The 19,444-nt window shown below is 44.5% G+C and overlaps 2 protein-coding genes across 9 annotated transcripts in view; both read right to left on the bottom strand.

Moving 5' to 3' along the window:
- Positions 1-43: 43 nt before the first annotated feature.
- On the bottom strand, positions 44-7,720 carry ubxn4 (UBX domain protein 4). Its single transcript, XM_076263495.1, has 13 exons — positions 7,555-7,720; positions 6,675-6,777; positions 6,542-6,570; positions 6,264-6,382; positions 5,806-5,998; positions 5,347-5,479; positions 5,126-5,180; positions 4,835-4,999; positions 4,625-4,752; positions 3,961-4,063; positions 3,046-3,177; positions 2,222-2,445; positions 44-888 (listed from the first exon to the last, which is right to left on the bottom strand). The coding sequence occupies exons 1-13, from the start codon at positions 7,634-7,636 to the stop codon at positions 750-752; spliced, it is 1,605 nt and encodes a 534-aa protein (XP_076119610.1). The 5' UTR covers positions 7,637-7,720; the 3' UTR covers positions 44-749.
- A 2,713-nt stretch (positions 7,721-10,433) lies between these two features.
- LOC143100375 (R3H domain-containing protein 1-like) overlaps positions 10,434-19,444 on the bottom strand; it is a 50,139-nt gene continuing 41,128 nt past the window's right edge. For 7 of the 8 annotated variants that reach the window (XM_076263488.1, XM_076263487.1, XM_076263486.1 and 4 more), the window contains 8 exons: positions 18,138-18,295; positions 17,786-17,937; positions 16,422-16,525; positions 13,929-14,101; positions 13,400-13,544; positions 13,077-13,165; positions 12,631-12,715; positions 10,434-12,217 (listed from right to left, as the gene is read on the bottom strand). In XM_076263488.1, the coding sequence (XP_076119603.1) occupies positions 12,135-12,217; positions 12,631-12,715; positions 13,077-13,165; positions 13,400-13,544; positions 13,929-14,101; positions 16,422-16,525; positions 17,786-17,937; positions 18,138-18,295 (989 nt within the window). In that variant the 3' untranslated portion in view covers positions 10,434-12,134. The remainder of the gene's footprint in view (positions 12,218-12,630; positions 12,716-13,076; positions 13,166-13,399; positions 13,545-13,928; positions 14,102-16,421; positions 16,526-17,785; positions 17,938-18,137; positions 18,296-19,444) is intronic. The other variant, XM_076263493.1, reaches the window with a different exon arrangement.

Raw genomic sequence — 19,444 nt, 5'->3', positions numbered from 1 at the left:
GTGAGTCAACCAAAAAGACAGAAGGAATTTCACACCAGCCGGTTGAGAGCTTGTTTGTTGAAAAACATCTTTTATTATCAGTCTTCTAGTTAGATAAGAATGCTTGAGTGGATTCCATCATCAACTAATAGAAACACATTCTAATTCCGTGGCGGTCTTAACCAAGAGCTGGGAACCTTGATATAAAACGTGTTGCTGGTGGCAAACGCCTCCTTGCCTAAGAGCCCTTGGTCAGGTTCATGTAGCGTCCTCTAGGTCAACGGGATTACTGTTAAATAAAAACCCAGCAATTCAGTACTCTGGTCATTCCCACACCAGGCAAATAGGGCCTCCTAACCAACGCATTTGTTTTCTTTTTTTTTTTTTTTTTACATTTAATCCAGGTTAAGAGAAAAAGACACCATTGTCATTGCCTACAGGAGAAGTTGTCCAGTAGATTGCTCACAAGGGGTACTCGGTCAAGATGATGGCATTAACTGGATTATAATTTATACCCATGCAGAGGGATTAGCTGAGGAAACATTTACGGACACAAGAGGGGGGGGCGTGACACCACTATAACCCCTTATTCCATAAAAAAAAATCAAAGGCCTAAAACTCAGCGTAACCCACCATTTGGACTAACACGCGCACTTACATACATACTTACATACATACACATTCAAAAGATTGCAACCGGATCAGAGAGAGAGAGAGAGAGAACTGAAAGAAAGCGAGGAGAGGTATGGAAGGACTTGTTGCTTTTCGCTCTACATCTGCTGGGTGGAGTTGCCATTCCAGGTGTTGTTCTCGTCCTCGCTGTCCTCTTGGGTCCGTAGCCGGTAGATTTTGCCATCTTTTTTGAAGTCCTCCGGCCGTTTCTCCAGGACCCTTTTGCGAATCGTTTCTCTGGAGAGAGAGAGAGAGAGAGAGAGTGTAAAGTTGATTGCGAACACGTTATACCTTTAGCTTTGGCAACAATTACTTAATTAATTCAAGCCAATAAAGCCTCATTTGATTTAATTTGAGAGGGAGAAATGGGAGATCAGGGAAAGGAAACAACTGGTTTAACACAGCCTGGAAATGATAGCTATAAATAACCAGTGCACTGGGTTTAATTTCCTCAAAAATAAATAAATAACATAAAAATAAAATAATAAAACACACTTTATGGCTCAAGCACTCAAATGGAGCTATGCCATGAGCTTGTAGTCACTGGATGCATGTTATGAAGGGAATACGGAGACCCTTGGAGCTAGGGATGTAACGGTATGAAAATTTAACCTCACGGTTATAGTGACCAAAATGATCACGGTTTTCGGTAATATCACAATATTTCTAAAAGTGTGTTCAATATGTTTAGAAAGCACTGATAGGCCTACACAAGCTGAAATAGTTTCAAAAAGTGTCCCGTTCACTTTTTTCTTCATGTTTAATTGGCTATGTGCTTATAGCTTAATTTACCCTACCATAACTTGGAGTTTGCTATTTCTGTTATTTTTATGCAATGAGTGAGACCAAAGTAAGCGTTCAAAATAAAACTTTAGGCTACTGTATTCTCCTGATAACGTGAGTGGAATGGATTTAATGTGGACGTGAACATAAAAAGACGCAGAGTGGCTACATGATACAATGCACATTTTGCGGTGAAAAAGTTCCGCCTTTTAAAATCAGGTGTAGCCTAATCCGATTGTAGCTAAAACCATCAATTAGACAACAGAATCAGTAGGGTACCAGTTTTGTTCCATTGTACCAGGCCTACTGTATGTCAAAAGCAGGTTTGGATGAAGCTGGGAAAGATTAAACACACGGTTTCCACACCGCGGTAATCAACAGTGATAATCATGATGTTTGAAATGAAAACGGTAATTATTATCGTCAACATTTTTATCATGGTTTACCATTATACCGGTAATCGTTACATCCCTACTTGGAGCATTGTACTGGTGTTCTCTTTGGCCATTGTGCTCCTGTATTCTCACACCCACTGAGTGCCTGGTCCTTTCCACCTAAATGCTACCTTCAGTGCTATGACTTTGTATTCCATAAGTAATCGTCTGTGACAGTGATTTTCACTACGGAAGAATAATACAGGGATTTTGAATAATTTTGCACTTAGCCCCACATCCAACAACAACGTACTTGACCCCAACATCCTCATCATTTCTACGTCAAAAAAAGGGAAACGGGACCTCCCAACTAAAACGGGAGAACTCCCTCAGACTGACTGATGGCGGCTCACCTCTTTGGCTCGGCGGCGGCACCTCCACTGGAGGGTGTGGCGTTGCGTTGTGGGGGGGCCTGGCCGGCGGCCGCCGCTCCTCCCGAGGCAGGCGGGGGACTGCAGAAGAGGAAGCTGCTCAGGAACCTCCACACAGCCAGCAGCGGGTAGAGGATGGTGCCAAGCAGCGCCCAGATGCCCCCACTCGACGACTGCACCACCGAGTTGGCCGACCTGCCCGACTGCTGCAGGTGACATGTCCCGTGCACAAGGAAAAAAATAGAAGAGAAACGGTTACGCGGAAAGGCGGAATTACATTTGGCTTCTGGTTAAAACGGCACTATAAAATATTACCCATCTCTGTTTGGTTTACAAGTGGTACAGTTGTAACCTGGCAACAACTTAACCATCACTGTTTAGGTTAGTGGTTCTCAACTGATGGCCCATGAAACTAAATTGAGAGGAAGCCTGAGGAGGCCATGTGTTTTTATACAGGCTTATGAAATAGACCAGAAGGCTATTTTTTAGATGCATCAAGGACGCTGCTTCTTAACTAAAATGGTTTTAGGTTTCCTAAAGTGGTTGTTATGGCCTACAGCAGTGTGCTGTAAACGCTCTGTATATGCTCGTAAACACTCTGTATAGAAAAGATATGGGCATAAGAATGAACACCCCTGTTATAGCCTATAATAATGTGTAACCATAAGCCTTGGTGTTTTGTTTTGATATTTGGTGTGCCTTAACCCCAAAAACGTTGAGAACCTCTGGTCTAGGACAACACTTCTGCTTCCATATTAAGCATTCTTTACCAGTAATGACAGCCAGGAGAAATGAAGGTTACTTACAGGCAGCAAGACAATTGAGGCGCTTGGGGCTAGCTCAAGTTCCAGCAGGGTTTTCTCAAGATCATCTCCCGTAAATTCCCTCCTGGGGAACATGGTAGCCAGGGAGAAGTTACCGTACCTGTTACCAACCTCCTATATATGAGAGAGAGAGAGAGAGGGAGAGGGAAAGGGGGGGAGAGAGAGAGAGAGACTCTTGAGATATTAAACATGGACATGCACCAGTGTAAGGAGCCAAAGAAAAGATGTGTGTAATTAGAGACATAGTGTAGTACCTTGGTTCTGTCTGCCAGCCTGTATCATGTAAATTCAGTTTTTCTTTTTTACTATATAATATTTTTGGGTAGCTCACAGCAGAGACCCATTTCACAGAGGAAGGCTTCCTAACATCACTGACCTCTGGGAGTGTTTGAGATAAACACATTATTCCCAATATAGTCTTCACAGACATGCATTACTGCCACCACTTAATCAAACACAGACACTTTTATTTGACAAGGAATGTCCAAACAACAATGGCCCAACCTAGATTTGTCCTTAGGCAAACCTCCTTATCCAGGGAATTGTAAAGAGTGTCAGAGCTACACATTCAATCACAGTGTGTAAAGTCTGGAAACTGATCCGTTGATCCCGAGCACACTTCTCCGAGCGACCTGGTGAGCCATCAGCTGTGCTAACCAAGCCGACAGTGTTCAGTTTGCAACACTGTAACGCCAAAGCCTATAAGCTGCACTGGGGCCAAGTCAAAATTAACACAGTACGGCCCACAGGCTGCTCCCATTACCAGTGAACAAGGCCAGTTAATGTGGGGGGTATGGAGACGACGCAATGCCACACAAACACACGCTTAATGCACTTTTATCGTCCACCGGGGGAAGGTACAGGCGGACGGGCGGAATCATCACCATAGAAACAAACCTGTGCTGCAAACTGCCGGGCCTCCTGCAGCCGGGTCTCTGAGGGGAACTGGTTGGTGAAGAAGGAACCGTCTGGCAGGCGGAACTGTATCCTCGCAATGGCACTGGGAGAGGGGGAGAACACACACCGTAACGCACCTGCACCTCGCCAGCGCTTGCAAATCCCTCGTCATAGGATGAAGACGGAGCGGTTTACGGTAGAAGGCGAGGGCCAAAGAGACACCAAAATAAACTCCTGATGGATCACTTATGCCAACATTTATGGTGTACAACAAAGATAGTTGAGGCTGGGTACTAGCTGTTACACAATCAACACAATACAATTAATGATTGAGAACTCACAACATTTGGATGTGTCACTGATCATTATACTTCCTTCATTTGAAGAGGTCAGATGCAAAACCCTCTAAATCCATCTGACCACTTTTATTATAAGTGGGCATTTTTTTTTAGGCTCCTATAGGTTTTTGCCTACAAACCGATATTTCAGACCGGGAAGAGAGTATTTAGCGGGTTTTGAAGCAAAATTATTTGATTAACGTATACTATGTGTGGAGAGCATTCACTCACCATCGTTATCTCATTTTTGACGGAGGTGGCGTTAAGAGGGTTTTGCATCTGAACTCTTAATTTTTCATTAACTGAGATCTACAAGCGGACTGTACCTCCTCTCCCGCGCTGAGGACTCCTTCTTGGCCTCCTGCTCAGCCTGTCGCGCCTGTAAGGCTGCGAGCCTCGCCGCCTCAACCTCCTCGTGGTTCTTTGCATAGCGGGCAGCACGGTCAGCACGATCCTGCAGATGGAAACAATCTTTTATTTGCACACTTTTCCGATTCTACTGTAGATCCTACAGTAGCACATCAATAACTACGTACCAGTGCTATCTGCTGTTTGACTCGATCGCGCGCTGCCTTCTCCTCAGCCTTCTCCCGATTCCTCTCCTTCAACATCTGTTTGGTTCGCTCATCCTCCTGCTTGCGTTTGTAATCCAGCATGTCCTTCCCCAGCTTCCGTCGCTCCATCTCCTTCTTAATCTCATTCTGACAACGCACAGGACATCAGTGATGGAGTGAGCAGTGGACCGCCATCAGATGACAAACTTCATTTCAGCACTGCATATCCAAGCATTTAGATGTACATATGTTGAGACTCTGAGAGCGGCTTACCTCCTCCTCCCCTTTCTTTTTCTGCTCCCTCTTCTCCTCCAGTTTCTTGGACAACCTAAACAAAAACACTTATTTACTTAAATAAATGCATTATGTCTCAGTTACTCTCATACTCGGCTCAATATAACATGTGTCTCATACATTAGAGTACAATTCTGTCCATCCATCAGCTAAATTTGATCCTCTACACAGCTCAACCGCTGCGTCCGGTGTGCGCTCACCTCTCCACTCTGGTGTCCAGCCCTTCCTCGGACTGTGATGCGAGAGACACGTCGTCCGAGGACAGGCTCATGTCGTCGCCTGGCGTCTGAGGGCCCGAGGCGCTGTCCTCCTCAGCTGGTCTCGACAGGCATTCTTACACAGCCGAGAAAACAGAAGGGGCCACATGAAATAAGTGATTTTACATACCAGATTTTGTTGTCATGTACTGCTGTCAAATACTAAAGAGAAGATGTTCAACTTGTGTAGCAATATTGCAATTTTAGCAACACAGCAGCCACAACAGCATCCTTTACATAAGGGTACCTTCTACATAAGCAGGAGTACAAAATACAGTTTGAATCACAATCTAAACATACCCAAGCTGGTCTTGGCAGACACATATAATGAGTGATGAGTGGAAGTGAGTGAGTGACCCCTAATTTTATTTTTGTGCTAAGATGGAGGACAGGAGCTTTCACCTTTTGACGTGGCGGTGGGGGCTGGCTCGTCCGAGCTCTCCATGGGGCAGGCAGGTGGCTCGGGGTCAGGAGGGGCTGGTGTGTGCTGGGTGGCTGCCTCTGGAGCCATGCTGGTCTGGGGGGACAGTTCTGCCTGCATTTCCATCTCGGCCGCGTTGTTGTCGTCTTGATGGACTACCTGCTGAAAGTGCATCTAAGATGCAGAGGACACCAAAAAGAGTAGAGGTCAAAAGCCTTCCATTCCCTCAGAAAACAGACACACATCCAGGAAATAAATCCTGTCATGGCTGAAATAGCTTGTCAAGTTTGCTTCCTTTTCACCTCTCCCAATAAACTATTTAAAGGGAAAATGTGGATGTTTTTAGCTCATGGTTAAAGGTAGAGTCTCTGGTTCTTTAACTGGCGATATTTCTTATTAATGTGGCACATCACTCTGATAAAGAGACATAAAGCCAGACCTGTTTGACTTTGTGTATTCTCTTTATGAGTTCTTCTGCTGACACACTGCCAGCTACAACCTCCAGGGGAATCCCATTCTCTCCAATGAAAAAACTAGACGGGACGCATACCACAGGATCTTTTTTCATCAAAAATGTTAAGGAAATTCATCAGCTGGCAAACTAACAGTTACTGAAAACCACTAATGAAACTTTTACATCCAGAATAGCTGAATCGAAACTGATACCATATGTTACACAGGTCTACTGATTGAGAGAGTGCTTGTGTGGAAGGATACATATTTGAGAAAACTGGACACATGTCTCACTGCAAGAAACAGAGAACGTCATTAGACACCATCTTACTTCACAAGGCACAATCGGTCACACACATGATGAACAGAATAATTTCCCCCCGATAAACCACTGTACCTTTTGGCGTCTACTTTAATTGCTACAAATGAGTTGTTGGATGCCTCAGTGACTTGCTCATCCTCCCAGCTTGACATCATCTGTGCGGATAGTTCATCGTCACCTATACATGGGCGGAGACAGATTTATCAAGTACGTTGCACTGAGGGATCACTAAAATCACGATGGACGTAAAATTAAAACACAGACTTGAACAGACACCTTCATAGAAAGACATGACTGGTACATTCGCGGAGATGCATTTTTTACAGTCTATGTGGAATGTTTTACAGTCGATGTTGAAACACTTCGCGCATTGAAATAAACACAACTCATGAGCAATCAGCTGGCCTGCACCCAGCTGACATGAAAAATAACAGTATCTGGTAACGTTAGCGTTGTTTAATGTAGCTGTAATCTACAAGCATCGAGCTAACAAGGTCGTCAAGACCGTAGACTGAGGATATTACATGCGGCCATTTAGCCAACTGTCTCTGTCTCATCTCTATCCAACACAGGGCAAATGTAGCTGCACCAATGTTTCGTTTACTCACCAGATGACACGCAACAGTTCGCCTCAGTGTTAGCTAACTAGATAGCAAGATCGCTAACGTCACCTACTACTCCGTTTTGCTAGCTGATTAGCTAGCTAGAACAAATTAACCATTGTAGGGTGATTTCTAGACAACGACACCGCATCACACGAGTCGAACAAGTAGCAGAAGGGTGTTTCAAGACACAATATTGTTATGCAATATCACAATAATACCAGCAGTCGGTAAACGCTATTACTTTAATGACACTAGCTACTTTTGCTAACCGAGTTGGCTAGGCCCTGACACTGTAATCCAAGTGCCTAGGAATGACAAACTAACATTGTCATTTGGGTTAAGACATGTACCTGTTATAACGACGACGAATACTGCATTTTGTTGTTTGGCAGCGGCAATAGCTGCTGGTATTGAACCCTCGAACCACAACATCTCAGCAGAATTTGTAGATATATCAATTTACTGTGAGGCAGTTTTTGAATGCATCTATGCTGACTGTGTGTACAGCTAGCTAGAACCTTCAGTCTGTAATCACGGAACAGGGTGCAAAGAATTATGGGAATTGTAGTACTAGTTGGCTACATCAATGCACCTGCGTAGGTTGGCTGAATGGGCTGTGTAGTGCTTTGCAAATGTATATGAAATTACTCAACATTTTGGCTTTAGGTAACCTCTAAAATGGTACAACTAACATTAGAGATTATACCATACATTTGGAATGATTAAACCTTTCACAATAAACAAATTCAATGTGTAGCCTTGGCCCTTGGCTTACATGAAAGCGACGTGTCAGCCTATGGAAAGTGCGTTCGATATGTAGTTTTCTGAATGATAACTCTTTTGAGGCAATGTTAGTATTTTAATTCACTCAGGTAAATTAGTGAACAGTCTTTTGATGTCGCAGATGGTAATGCCATATTCAAAACCTCTTTTAATTTCAAGAGGTGCTCGTGGCAGAACCACTAGTCCAACGAGGAGCCGCTAAGGTCAAGCCCCACCTATAGACCTCGACTGACGCGAATAAAGACACGCAGTTTAGGCCTACCTTACGAGACCGATTACATACTTTGACACATTTTAATGAAGATTCTGTTTTCAAGATCTGTTTACCCTCATAGGAAGTAAAGCGAGGGAGTAATGAAACATCCTCTAAACCTGCTTTTCCAAGTCTCACCTGCATAAAATATAGTATAGGCTAAACACAGATATTTGTGCATGTACGTAGGCTAGATTACATGGTGTTTCGGCTATTGTCTTGTCATGTGGCCTTTTTCTCAAACGATGTCCAGAGAGAGGTCCTCCTCGATGGACCCGGTGGTTCTGCAGTGAGCACCTTCTCTTTAATTTGCCCATTCTACATGCATGGACTTACAGCCACCAGTGGAGGGCGTCAGAACTGTTCTGATGAATTAGTAGGCCTATCTGAAAGGTGCTGTGCCATGTAAAGATGTTGTTGGACCTGTAAAATGCAGAATGGTGATCCGTGATTATTCCGATTATTTGCCACGATGACAATAATGATCAGGGGACTAAAATATCCACTCCCAAACCCTAAAACAAATAGGCCTAGGCCTATATAAAATAAATGAAATAAAACAAACTACAAAATATTTTTTATGGATTCCACAGTAGCTTATATTCCATATTGTATTAGGCCAGGGCTAGGCTATATCATTGGTGGAGCCCAGCATAACTGGATAGGGCCAACACAATATGTAGGTCTTCCCTATGGGCCTCCTGATTAAAAAAAACATTGAGACAAGGCATTATGTCTATAACATGTAGGCTGCAATTGTAAGAATGGTAATGACCTTCAGAGTTATTTATTGTCTCCAGATACACATTTAAATATAGAATCGGATGGTCTCCTGATGTGTGTATAAAAAAATTAAAACGAACATTTCAAATGTGTGTTACAGTATGTTGCTAAACTTACAGATAAATCCACATCATTTCCATGTTATGATTCATATTTTCTCTCACACACCTTTTAATTGTTTACATCATCTGCATGTTCTGAGATTTGTTTAATTGTGTGTATGTGACATTCTGATTTTGTTTAACGTTGTAGGAAAATACATCTCCTGAGAATTATTATTTCATCATCAAAATTGGATTGTTCATGTGCATAAAGTACATATTAAGAATAACCTCAACAATGTGCCTCCTTTGCACACGAGGTCTCAATTACATATTGGAAGGTTGTGGAATTCCATCTTCTAATGGGACAGGTATCTTATATAAGTTAGAACTGCATAGAATTGCAGAACCTGTTCACCAACAATGACAGAAAGTAGAAGGGCGCAACACATAGATTATTAAATCTAATAGGCCCATAGGAGGTTTATTATGGACATGATCTCTAGAACCTCCATGAGCTCCTATATGGAGAAGTATAAATGTTGAAGTGGTGACTTCCTACTGCAATACTGTATAGCCTTTTTTTTTTTATTTGTTAGGTGATATATGTCAATAATAAAGGTTTATGTAGTTTTTATGGCCTTCATCGGTCATCTGTCTGATACGGTTTATTCAGTTTTCCCTCCAAGACAGAACACATGCTTTCTTGTGAGAGCCATGAAATTCCAGGCATTTAGAATTTCCATATGTAATACTCCTATTATATGTGCATTAGAAAACACAGATTTTCCCAAGATCTAAAAGGTGACTAGATAATTTGCAAGCGACTGTATGAACATGTCAAGGAGTCAATGCAGAAACCAAAGATTTTGTGCATATAGGCCTACCTGTCCCTTGACATTGTGACATCTGCTTCAGTGGTACAATGCCAGTTGATCTACTTTCTTACCAACTAATCCTGTAATAGGTCCATTGAAGTGTTTTAACACCTTCATATTTATTTCACACGGGCCACACAAGCATACAACACTGCCAAAAGGACCCAGTCAGACACTGCCAAATTTATGACAAAAAAAAAAGCTCTCAGCAAAGAGCTGTTTCACAGGTCTAGGTCAAACCTGGCCGAATGTTCCAGATGTTGACTTAATTAGGCGTTGATAATTCTGTGGCAAGTGCAGCAACCTCTCAACACTGTCGCTGGATGTGAAATGGAGCTCAGTGTGAATGTGCAGATGAGAAGATGAAGTCATCCATTTTCTGGAATCACCGGCTCCCTCAGGCACCGCAGAAAACCACAAGGCAGGTGCGGAGATTTTTCTTGCGGTAAATTGCTTTGATGTTATTAGAGGGTGGAGAGAAAAATCTAGATGAACTGCAGGGCATTTCACAAGATGAGGTTGGAGGGAGGTTAACGTTGCAGACAAATGGCCCAATAAAAGGGAAATTGAGATGAATAGCAGTGACTACGACATTAGGTAAGGCCGGGATAAAATTGACTCCCCCCTATGGCTCCCAACCAAGCCGTGTCTTCAACTCACCATCTGCCATATGTATGCGGATGCACATATGTTAATAAATACTTGTACCAGCGACACGGTGGCAGACCTCAGTCGATACCGCTAAAACCACCCATGTGTGGAGAGGACGCTTTGTTTGCTGTAAACATTTATTGGTTTTAAACAGAAATAAAAATGACTTGTGTTTGCAGACACAGCCTTTCAGAAGTCACACACATTCTTTCAGAAATAAAAAGGAAAAAAATATATATTTATATATATATCTTTAATATCTCAAATTGTATAAATGTGCAAACTTTTTTTTCCCAGTGACCCAGCAGATATATAATTTATAAAGACCTCATAGTGAAGTATTTGACACAATATACACTGTATAAGGTGGCATGTGTCAGGGTAGATGGGAGATTGTAACCATTGGAAATTGACCAAAAACATGTGCAACGCAAAGGAGTCGATGGCTTTTGCGAAATGAGGTTATCTACCGGCTTTTCAACACAAGGCTTTTTGGCTTGTGTTTGGACGTTTTACAAACATTCATTGAGAAAACGTAGCAACTATCGAGACATGTTATAAATTATTTACAAAAAACACGATGTGGGTCTTCACTGTAAAACAGACACCGTGTCTCCGTTTTCTTCCGTTGAGAGAAGAGAAGCAGACATTTGGTAGAAGGCACAACAATAGAGACCTAACGTGCAGCCGCAGGCTTCACAGAGTGACCACTGGCATGTGAGATGGCGAAATCTTTTGCACCTGTGGATGAGGAAAGGTGAACGGTTGGGGAGAGGGTGTGGGATTAAACAATCATTGAACTGAGGTTCAGGTCTGAAAATGTATTTCACAAATAAAATTTCGAAATAAAAAACCTCCTAAATAACATACAAACAAACAAAACAAACAAACAAAACAATATGAGGCTGCCATTCGACATATTCCTATCAATTCTCAAGAGAGCTGACAGAATTCTAGATTTCATTCAAGTTTTTTTCTGTCTTTGTTTTTTAATGTTCTTGTGGCTTCAGTTTTTTTCCTTTTCAGTGTGTAGAGGAAAACCTTAACCGCCACACATTTGTAGAAATCAAAAGGGGGAAAAGAATCACAAACTTATCACAGTCTAATTTCAAATGGAACTCATGGCAACGGAGCATTGACAGGGCAGAGGAAAGATTCTAGTGGCTTTGTGTGTGTGTGTGTGTGTGTGTGTGTGTGTGTGTGTGTGTGTGTGTGTGTTTGTTTGCACGTGTGCATGCGTTGATGTGTGTATAGTTGGGAAGGGGGGTTCCTCTCACTGGGGAGCTGGCCTACTGAGGCCATGTCCTGTACTCAGACCGAGCCAGTCTGTAAGGACACAGTGTGGGCATGGTGCAGTGCGACTGCTCCCTCTCCCCCTCTGTGCCACCAGTCTGGAGTCACACCCACGGCCCGTGGGCCTCAGAGGAGGCCAGGACTGCTTGCCATGGCTGGAGCGCGGGCACTGGCCTCAAGAGCCCCCCCCCCCCCCCCCCCCCAACACGTGCAGTGCCGGTCCCAGCTGCCCATCCAAAGAGTCAAGGTCACAGTTCCCTGAACAAGGGGTCCGCCTGCGTCCGGCCAACGCCTGACGGCATGTTTGTCATCTCCAGGACCTGCTCGCTTACTGCCAAACACAAAGAGCACATCAAGAGATCAGCGTTAATAATCTCAGCTGAAATACACGTTTCATAGAAGAACGGCATGAGTATCAGGGGGGGAGGGGGCTTGCCCTTTTCTCAGACAAGTTTCAGACGTTTTCTAGACTTTTTCCAAATCGTTGTCCACTTGTTGTAGTTTTGTAAGTCAAAAGGGTGTTAGGGTGTTAACGTTTGTTAGAAATCTGACTTTGGACATGTTTTGGCAGTGTGGACCTTTTATGTGTACATTACTACGATAGACACTTCCTAACCTTTTCCAGACTTTCACTCAAATTTCCATACTTCTCCAGGTCTGGAAAAATGGCATACTATTCCAGACTTCCTAGACCTGCGCAAGCACCCTGTAGAAGACTGCCCAGGACAAAACTATGACCATTACCTGTTTCACCTACACTGAGATCTGCTGAAAGCGCTTTCCTTGGCTGCTTCCGCCCTCGACCTCCCTGCCTCATTCCTCCAGGCCCCTGGAACAGAATAAAGTCTTCAGCTGAAATCCTCAAGGTCTTTACAACCCAATATGACTTCAGTATGCATGACTAGGCACCCTTTTACCTTAACTTAAGTTGGCATAATGGCACATAACCTCATAACATGACAAACGACACTTCTGTCATTGTCTGAGCGGCCCTCTATAGGCGATTACCGACCTAGGAACTTTCTGTGACCCCCACCCCCCACCCCCGAAATCGAAATGGAAAAGCTGCTATGCTACACAAATTCTGAGAGATATCTTTCTACAAACTGCTGCTACTGTATATACTCTTAATGGTGTATTGTGTGATGACTGCAGGCCCACTGTAGGTGTGCGTCCCCGGGTGGCCTCACCTGGTGGTTGGGTGGAGCGTGGAGTAGTGGAGGACGGACTTGGGGATTGTACTGGAGGGGCTGACCAAGCAGAGGGTACCGGGGATCAGCTGGAAAGAGAGCGACAGTCAAGATCTCTGCACACGTATTTATGGCCAGCTCCGCCGCTTGACGACACAGTGCTTTAGGATCTTCAAAAGAGGCTGGAAGCCTCTTACTTTAGGGGGGTGTTTTTAACGCACATTAATATTTTTGCTAAAAGTATATACAGCAATGTGGTATAGCAGGATATTTTAGCTAAACACTGAAAGGGGCCTTCATTCCTGATGAAGGACAACACCTACCTTGACCTGGACCAAAGGATCTTGAGAACTGCTGCATGATGGGAAGGGTGGGGAGGCCCGGGCGTATGCTCTTCACGTTGGTCAAGTGTGCTGGGGACGGGGACTGGGAGGGGGAGGAGGAGGGGCTGCCCAGCTGAGGGCTACTCTGTTGGGGGAGAGCAACAGGAAGAAAAGGGGGTCAGTATGAGACCTTATGGGACAGAGCGCCTCATGTCTAAATTAAGTAAACTAAAATGAACTATTAAAGCCATAGGGTTAGGGTTGGGGTAATAACGTCTGGACCACATCTTAAGTTTTGAATTAATATTCAAATCAAATTCTGGATCTAATATTGTGAGTGACCGCACTTCTGTTCAAAGCAAGTTAGCCCTAATCTTAGAACATCTCTAGTACATTTATGGAATCATCTGTTCACTCCGTCACACCACTCAAATATAGAGGAGAGCAGGAGGGGACTCCTGAGCATGGTTCCTGGACAGCACAGTGGGTGGTGCTGAGGAGGCACCATCAGTGGGGAGTGAGGGCCCACCTGTGAGGTGTCCAGGCTGGACAGGTCCGGGCCCTTGTGGTTCCTCCCGTGGTCCAGGCTGTAGTACTTGTTGTTCTTCCACTGGGGAGGCGAGTGGGTCTTGTGCTGATTGGGTGGGATGGTCAGCTGCATCATCACCATCCCGCCACCAGGGGGCGGAGGGCCCGACACACCTGCACATCAGAGGAATATACATGTGAGCGTTCAAACAGACCTGCTGAGATTTGCAGCAAGGTTAAAAGCAAATACCCATTTTTTCCAACGCTGGCCGTTAATAGAAGATTTACAGGGATTTAGTAGTAGATGACGTCCAAATCCTGCTTCAGAATGACAAAATCACGTTTTCAGAATTACAGAAGCTGTGATGCATTGGGAAACCCTTATGAGGAGGGGATTGTCAATTTGACCAGAAAATAAATGCCCTTGCCATTATTTCACACATGCTTAACCAGCTCTCACTACTTAAACACAATTATATAACATTCATCTACTGCTTTAGAATTCAGTCACCTCATAATTAGATTTCACTTGAAGTTGCATGGAACAGAACGGGAATAACATTCCAATTCAATTCAGAGCCTCATTGTTAGTACTTGTAACAGCATGGACATGCTGAAGTGCTTTCAGAACAAGGAGGGTGCTAGGTCTCATATTAAATGGTCACACTTAAACATCAATTTATTAACTGAGGCTGACGATTTCTGGAGTGTTGGCAACTAAGCCTCAGTTTGACAGGAAGGTCTCGGAGTCACACTGCAGCTGCTATGCCAAATAAGCCTGTTTATGGGTGTTAAGTCACTTCCAGATAAGTCTTCTGGTTAAAGTGAGACTTACATTTAACCCTTTGTTTTCTGTTTTTATTTTAAATTCCTAACCTTATACATTCTGTTATTTCACAAGCACAGACTTAATCAATGAGGCTGACAATTAGCGTATGCGTCCTCTGGTTCAAACGGCTGAGGCCTTGATAGCAGAGGTCATCTTGGCTTTACACATTACCCAAAAGGAGGACATGGAATATGCCTTTGGCAAAATATGAATTAAAATGGTCTGAAAATTTATTTTCATACAGTCATTGTCTAAAACTGGAGAAAATGAAACAAGATGCACATGATTTGTGCCATAATGGGCGCATTTAGTTTGGTTTAATAACAATTAAACTGTTTTGATGAAACTACAATTTAAGAACAAAGACCACACAAGGACTACCCAGGAGTCTGTAGGGTTCATTATCATCCTGCGTGTGTGTGTATGCATGTGTGTGTGTGTGCGCATTGGCTGAGGGGCTGAAAATAATAATCCCAGCATGAAATTAAAACATTTCGGCCACTGACTCCAGAGGGATGGGGGGTGAGGGAGATGGATGAGGGGGAGGGGATCTCATTTCAGGATTTGAAAGGCCACTTTTGTCTCCTCTTTTAATTAGTTATTAAAGGAGAGCAAAACAGAAGAGTTTCGCCGAGACGCCTGGCGATCAGAGGGACGGGCCGCAAGAGGGCTGATTCACATTAACCGAGGACACATAAAACGGCAAATTAGAATCCGAGGACCCATGAAGGCCCTTTTTTTTTTATTTTTCCAAGAAGATCGCCATAGCTGAGAACAAAGCAGCACAAGGAATTACTTTTTAATTACCAGCCCCGTATCTGGCCAGTAATTGGATCGTTGAGACTGGAGAGTGTAATTTTAATTAGCACCTTGCCGCCTTATTGAATGGAGGCCGGGGGAGAGCGAGAGGCCAGCTGCCATCGGGGCTCTTCAAAGTGTCTCCTACGACCGGCGATTGCTCCTCTTGTTGCCGCAAGACTTGCTTTGGGATGAGGAGGTGGTTTGGTTAAAGTGGGGAGGCAGACATCCATCGTTCTCATTTCCCAGATTGAATCGGATCAATATATTTTGATTGTGGAGGAAACAGAGGGGAAGTCATTCTTCTCTGTGGCCTCCTGTGCTTCGGTTGATCCCCCAGTGTAATTTAGCAGCTGTGGACTGAGGTGAGGGGGAGATGTATTGTGTGTGTGTGTGTGTGTGTGTGTGTGTGTGTGTGTGTGTGTGTGTGTGTGTGTGTTGTGTGTGCACGTGTGTAGATGGTGAGGGGATTAAGAACGACAAGGTGGAGGAAAACCAAGCAGGCCAAAGCAAAACAAACTGAGAGGGAACTCAGATGTATGCTTCATGATCATTACTTTGATTTTTAATATAATTTCTAATTCATAGCCATGATCGCACTGAGAGTATCTATCTCAGGGGGCTTTGGGGCTGATGGGCAAAATGTGGTTAATGTGGCTAATCAGGTCAACTGAAATATCCGTGCAAATGTGGGGCTTTGCCTAGAAATCTAAAAACCACTACTAAAATTCATGAGGGGATTTTTTTCATGTCTTTTAAACCAATCTGTGTGTGATCTCAATACTGAAATGATAGTGGAGGTAGTGGAGGTCCTCTGTGGTCTGAGTGCAGGTGGGGGTGGCGGTGGCCTGGTTTGGCCCGGTGTACCTGAACACTGCTGGGCAGGGAGCTGCTGGGAGCCGCAGGGGGGCGACGTGCGAGGGAACGGCATCTGCTCCGACCCTGGAGGCGGCAAAAACCCCACCGAGGAGCTGTGGACACACACACACACACAGCTATGACCACATACCCACACAAACGGCCATGAACATGCATACAGTACATAGGCTACACATACACATACACAGTGATGAACACGTTGAGACACACTCAGCCATGAGCACATCTTCCCACTCAGACACACGCATAAACACACAAACACACACTGTGTTTGGCTCCATCTTCTTATTTCATACCAGAGGATCAGGAAACACACACCCAAGTTCATTCACTGTCTTTCAAGGACAAGTAAAGATGACAAAATATTGACCACACCAAGAGATCAATACTGTCTAGCGCACAAATAAAAGCAGATAAAAAAAATTTAACTGATTTTTTTTTCTTTCTCCACTAAAACGTAATCCAATTAACGGCCACACTGGTCATCCGCCTCCATGGCGCACACTAACACCTGGAGACCTACGGTGCCCTGCCTTGGCGTTTAATAAGGGGCCGCGTGAAGCTGCAGCAGCAGTGGCGGGCAATGCTTCCAGGCGGTGTGCCAGTGACGAGTTCTGCGCCTGCAGGACTAACTGCCTACCCCCCCAAACACACACACACAACCCCACACCCTCCCTGCCTCCCTGTTGCGGTGCGGCTCCTAAGACAGATGATGTGGAGACAGCGAGCGGGCCTCGTGGGACCAGCGCTGTTATATTAAGACTCACTGGATATCTGGCCATATAAATCATCTCGAGCGTGGCCTACTAAAGTCAATGTCACTTGGGAGAGAGGAGGTGGGAAAGAGAGGGGAAAAAAAAACACATGTGAAAGTGACCTCTTCCTTATTCGGGCCGTGGTGCCCCAGCTTTGGGCGGCATGGCAAGACTGACCTGCTTTGAGATGAAGGGTGCATATTTTTAACCAGCATAGCAGAGACAGGTCTAAAGATTCTGTGCCATCTAACACCAAAGGATAGGGGTGGCGTTATGTGGGGCTGCATAAATAACCGAAAATGCAACTTCTAGTCACATTTATGATTTTTATATTCACACCATCCTCCTGGTGTGGTAGACCTGGTGGTACAGTAACTCACCTTACATGAGGGCTGTGCTTCTCATACACTAGTCATGCTCACCAATCAGAAGTGGCCCAATTTAAAGCAAAATTTGGAATATTGAACTGAAGCTTGACTTTCAAAATGTCTATCGCAAATCAAATCTCAATCGCAATATCGGTCAGAAAAATCTGAATGCGATATTTTCCCCAAATCGTGCAGCCTGAGCGGTCTGCGTCTTCTCCTCTGTACGCACCTAAGGGTGTTCTGTTGGTTTGGTGGGACGATGCTGTAGTAGACCTGGACCCCCGTGGCAGGCATGGGACCCTGGCTGGACTGGTTGGGGATGATGATCTGCTGCTGATACGGCTGCTGGCCTACAGCCTGAGAGCCTTGAGGCAGGGATACCTGGTGGGTCGACACACCACATTAAGGTTAGAACTACAGAAGTCCACTACGTTTTTACCCCAATGCACGTTATCAGATCAGATACATCACTTTATCAGAACCCAATTGCGTTGTCCAAGCGACTGTGCAATGACAATAAAGGCTATCTAGCTATCTATTAATACGGAGATCAATACAGCTGAGTGGTTTTTGTATGCTACCTGATAAGATGGCATGGAGGGATACTGCACCATCATGCCTTGCATTTGGGTTCCCATATTGCTGTGCTGGCCACTGACCAGGCCCTGGCTCTGAGGCTGCTGCACCCCAACCATGTTCTGGTAGCTCTGCGCTTGATTTGGCATCACAGTTTGATAACCTGCAGAACCACAATTATGAAAGGGTTTATGGTCACATAAACATGAAAATTTTGCTGCGCACACACACACACACACACACACACACAATACCCCCTCATCCCACCATTCCCAAAAAAGAAAAGTGATTTTCCACTTTAGCTTATAGGGGGGCTACACCAAGTGCGCAACTGAAGTGCAGTTCCATTAATTATAGCTGGTAGATGGTAGCTCATTGTTGCAGCAGACGCTACGCGAACGGAACACTTCAGTGTGTAGCCTCTCTATTAGCCTCAAGAAATTCCCATCATTTTCATATGCATCACACACAAATTAAACCATTAACATATCAAGAACACAGAAGTCCTCCATCCACCCGACTTGCATTTCAAGGTTAGCAGAAGGAGTGTAGTGGAGCGGTGATATGATGCCCCCTCCACCCCCCCCCCCCCCTCCGGGCTGCCCTTTAGCTACTGCTGCATGGGGGGCCGGAGCCAGTGGAACGGTGTCGGTGGCTGAGCGCTGGGAGGCGAGGCTGGGCAATTATCAATTTCTCCTGGCGTTTGGCCAGAGCGACAGCAATCAATTTATCCCAGATGAGAAAAGAAGTGGGACAAAAGGCATGGATAGCCTGTGGCGGGCAGGTGGGAGAAAAGAGAGGAGAGGAGAGGGGGAAGGAGGGAGGAAGAGAGAGAGAGAGAGAGAGAGAGAGTGTGTGTGACGGGAGTGTACTATTTTTAGCCCTAAATTCTCTCACCTCCACTTACAATTGGAGGATGAAGGGAATACAATATTAAACACTTTGGGCTGTGGCTGGCTGAGCGCAGGGATGAGGCAGAGGAGATAATGGCTGCTCCCACACCTTCCCCTTGTGCATGCATGCCTCCAACCCTCCAGCAGTAGTCTCTACTCATTTGGGGAAAAGGGGGCACCGGACAAGAACGAGGAAAATCTAGGCCTTGTATCACTTGATTTATCATCAACTGTTTTCAGCTTCAGTGTCTAACCTTCAGTAAGAGTTTTACATGTGCTTAACCATTATAATTACAACATTGCATTTATTTCAAAAATATCATATTTTCTTTTTGGGCAGTTTTTTTATTAAACATATATAATTCTTGGTATAGCATTTTATTTAATGTAATTTATTTCTGATTGCTTTTTTTATTACG

Source organism: Alosa pseudoharengus, unplaced genomic scaffold (genome assembly GCF_046254945.1).
Source record: "Alosa pseudoharengus isolate Yale_2024_CS ecotype anadromous, Long Island Sound unplaced genomic scaffold, YU_APseudo_1.1 YU_APseudo_1.1_scf_3, whole genome shotgun sequence".
In the NCBI taxonomy this organism is placed as follows: domain Eukaryota; kingdom Metazoa; phylum Chordata; class Actinopteri; order Clupeiformes; family Clupeidae; genus Alosa; species Alosa pseudoharengus.
This window is presented reverse-complemented; position numbering and strand designations above follow the sequence as displayed.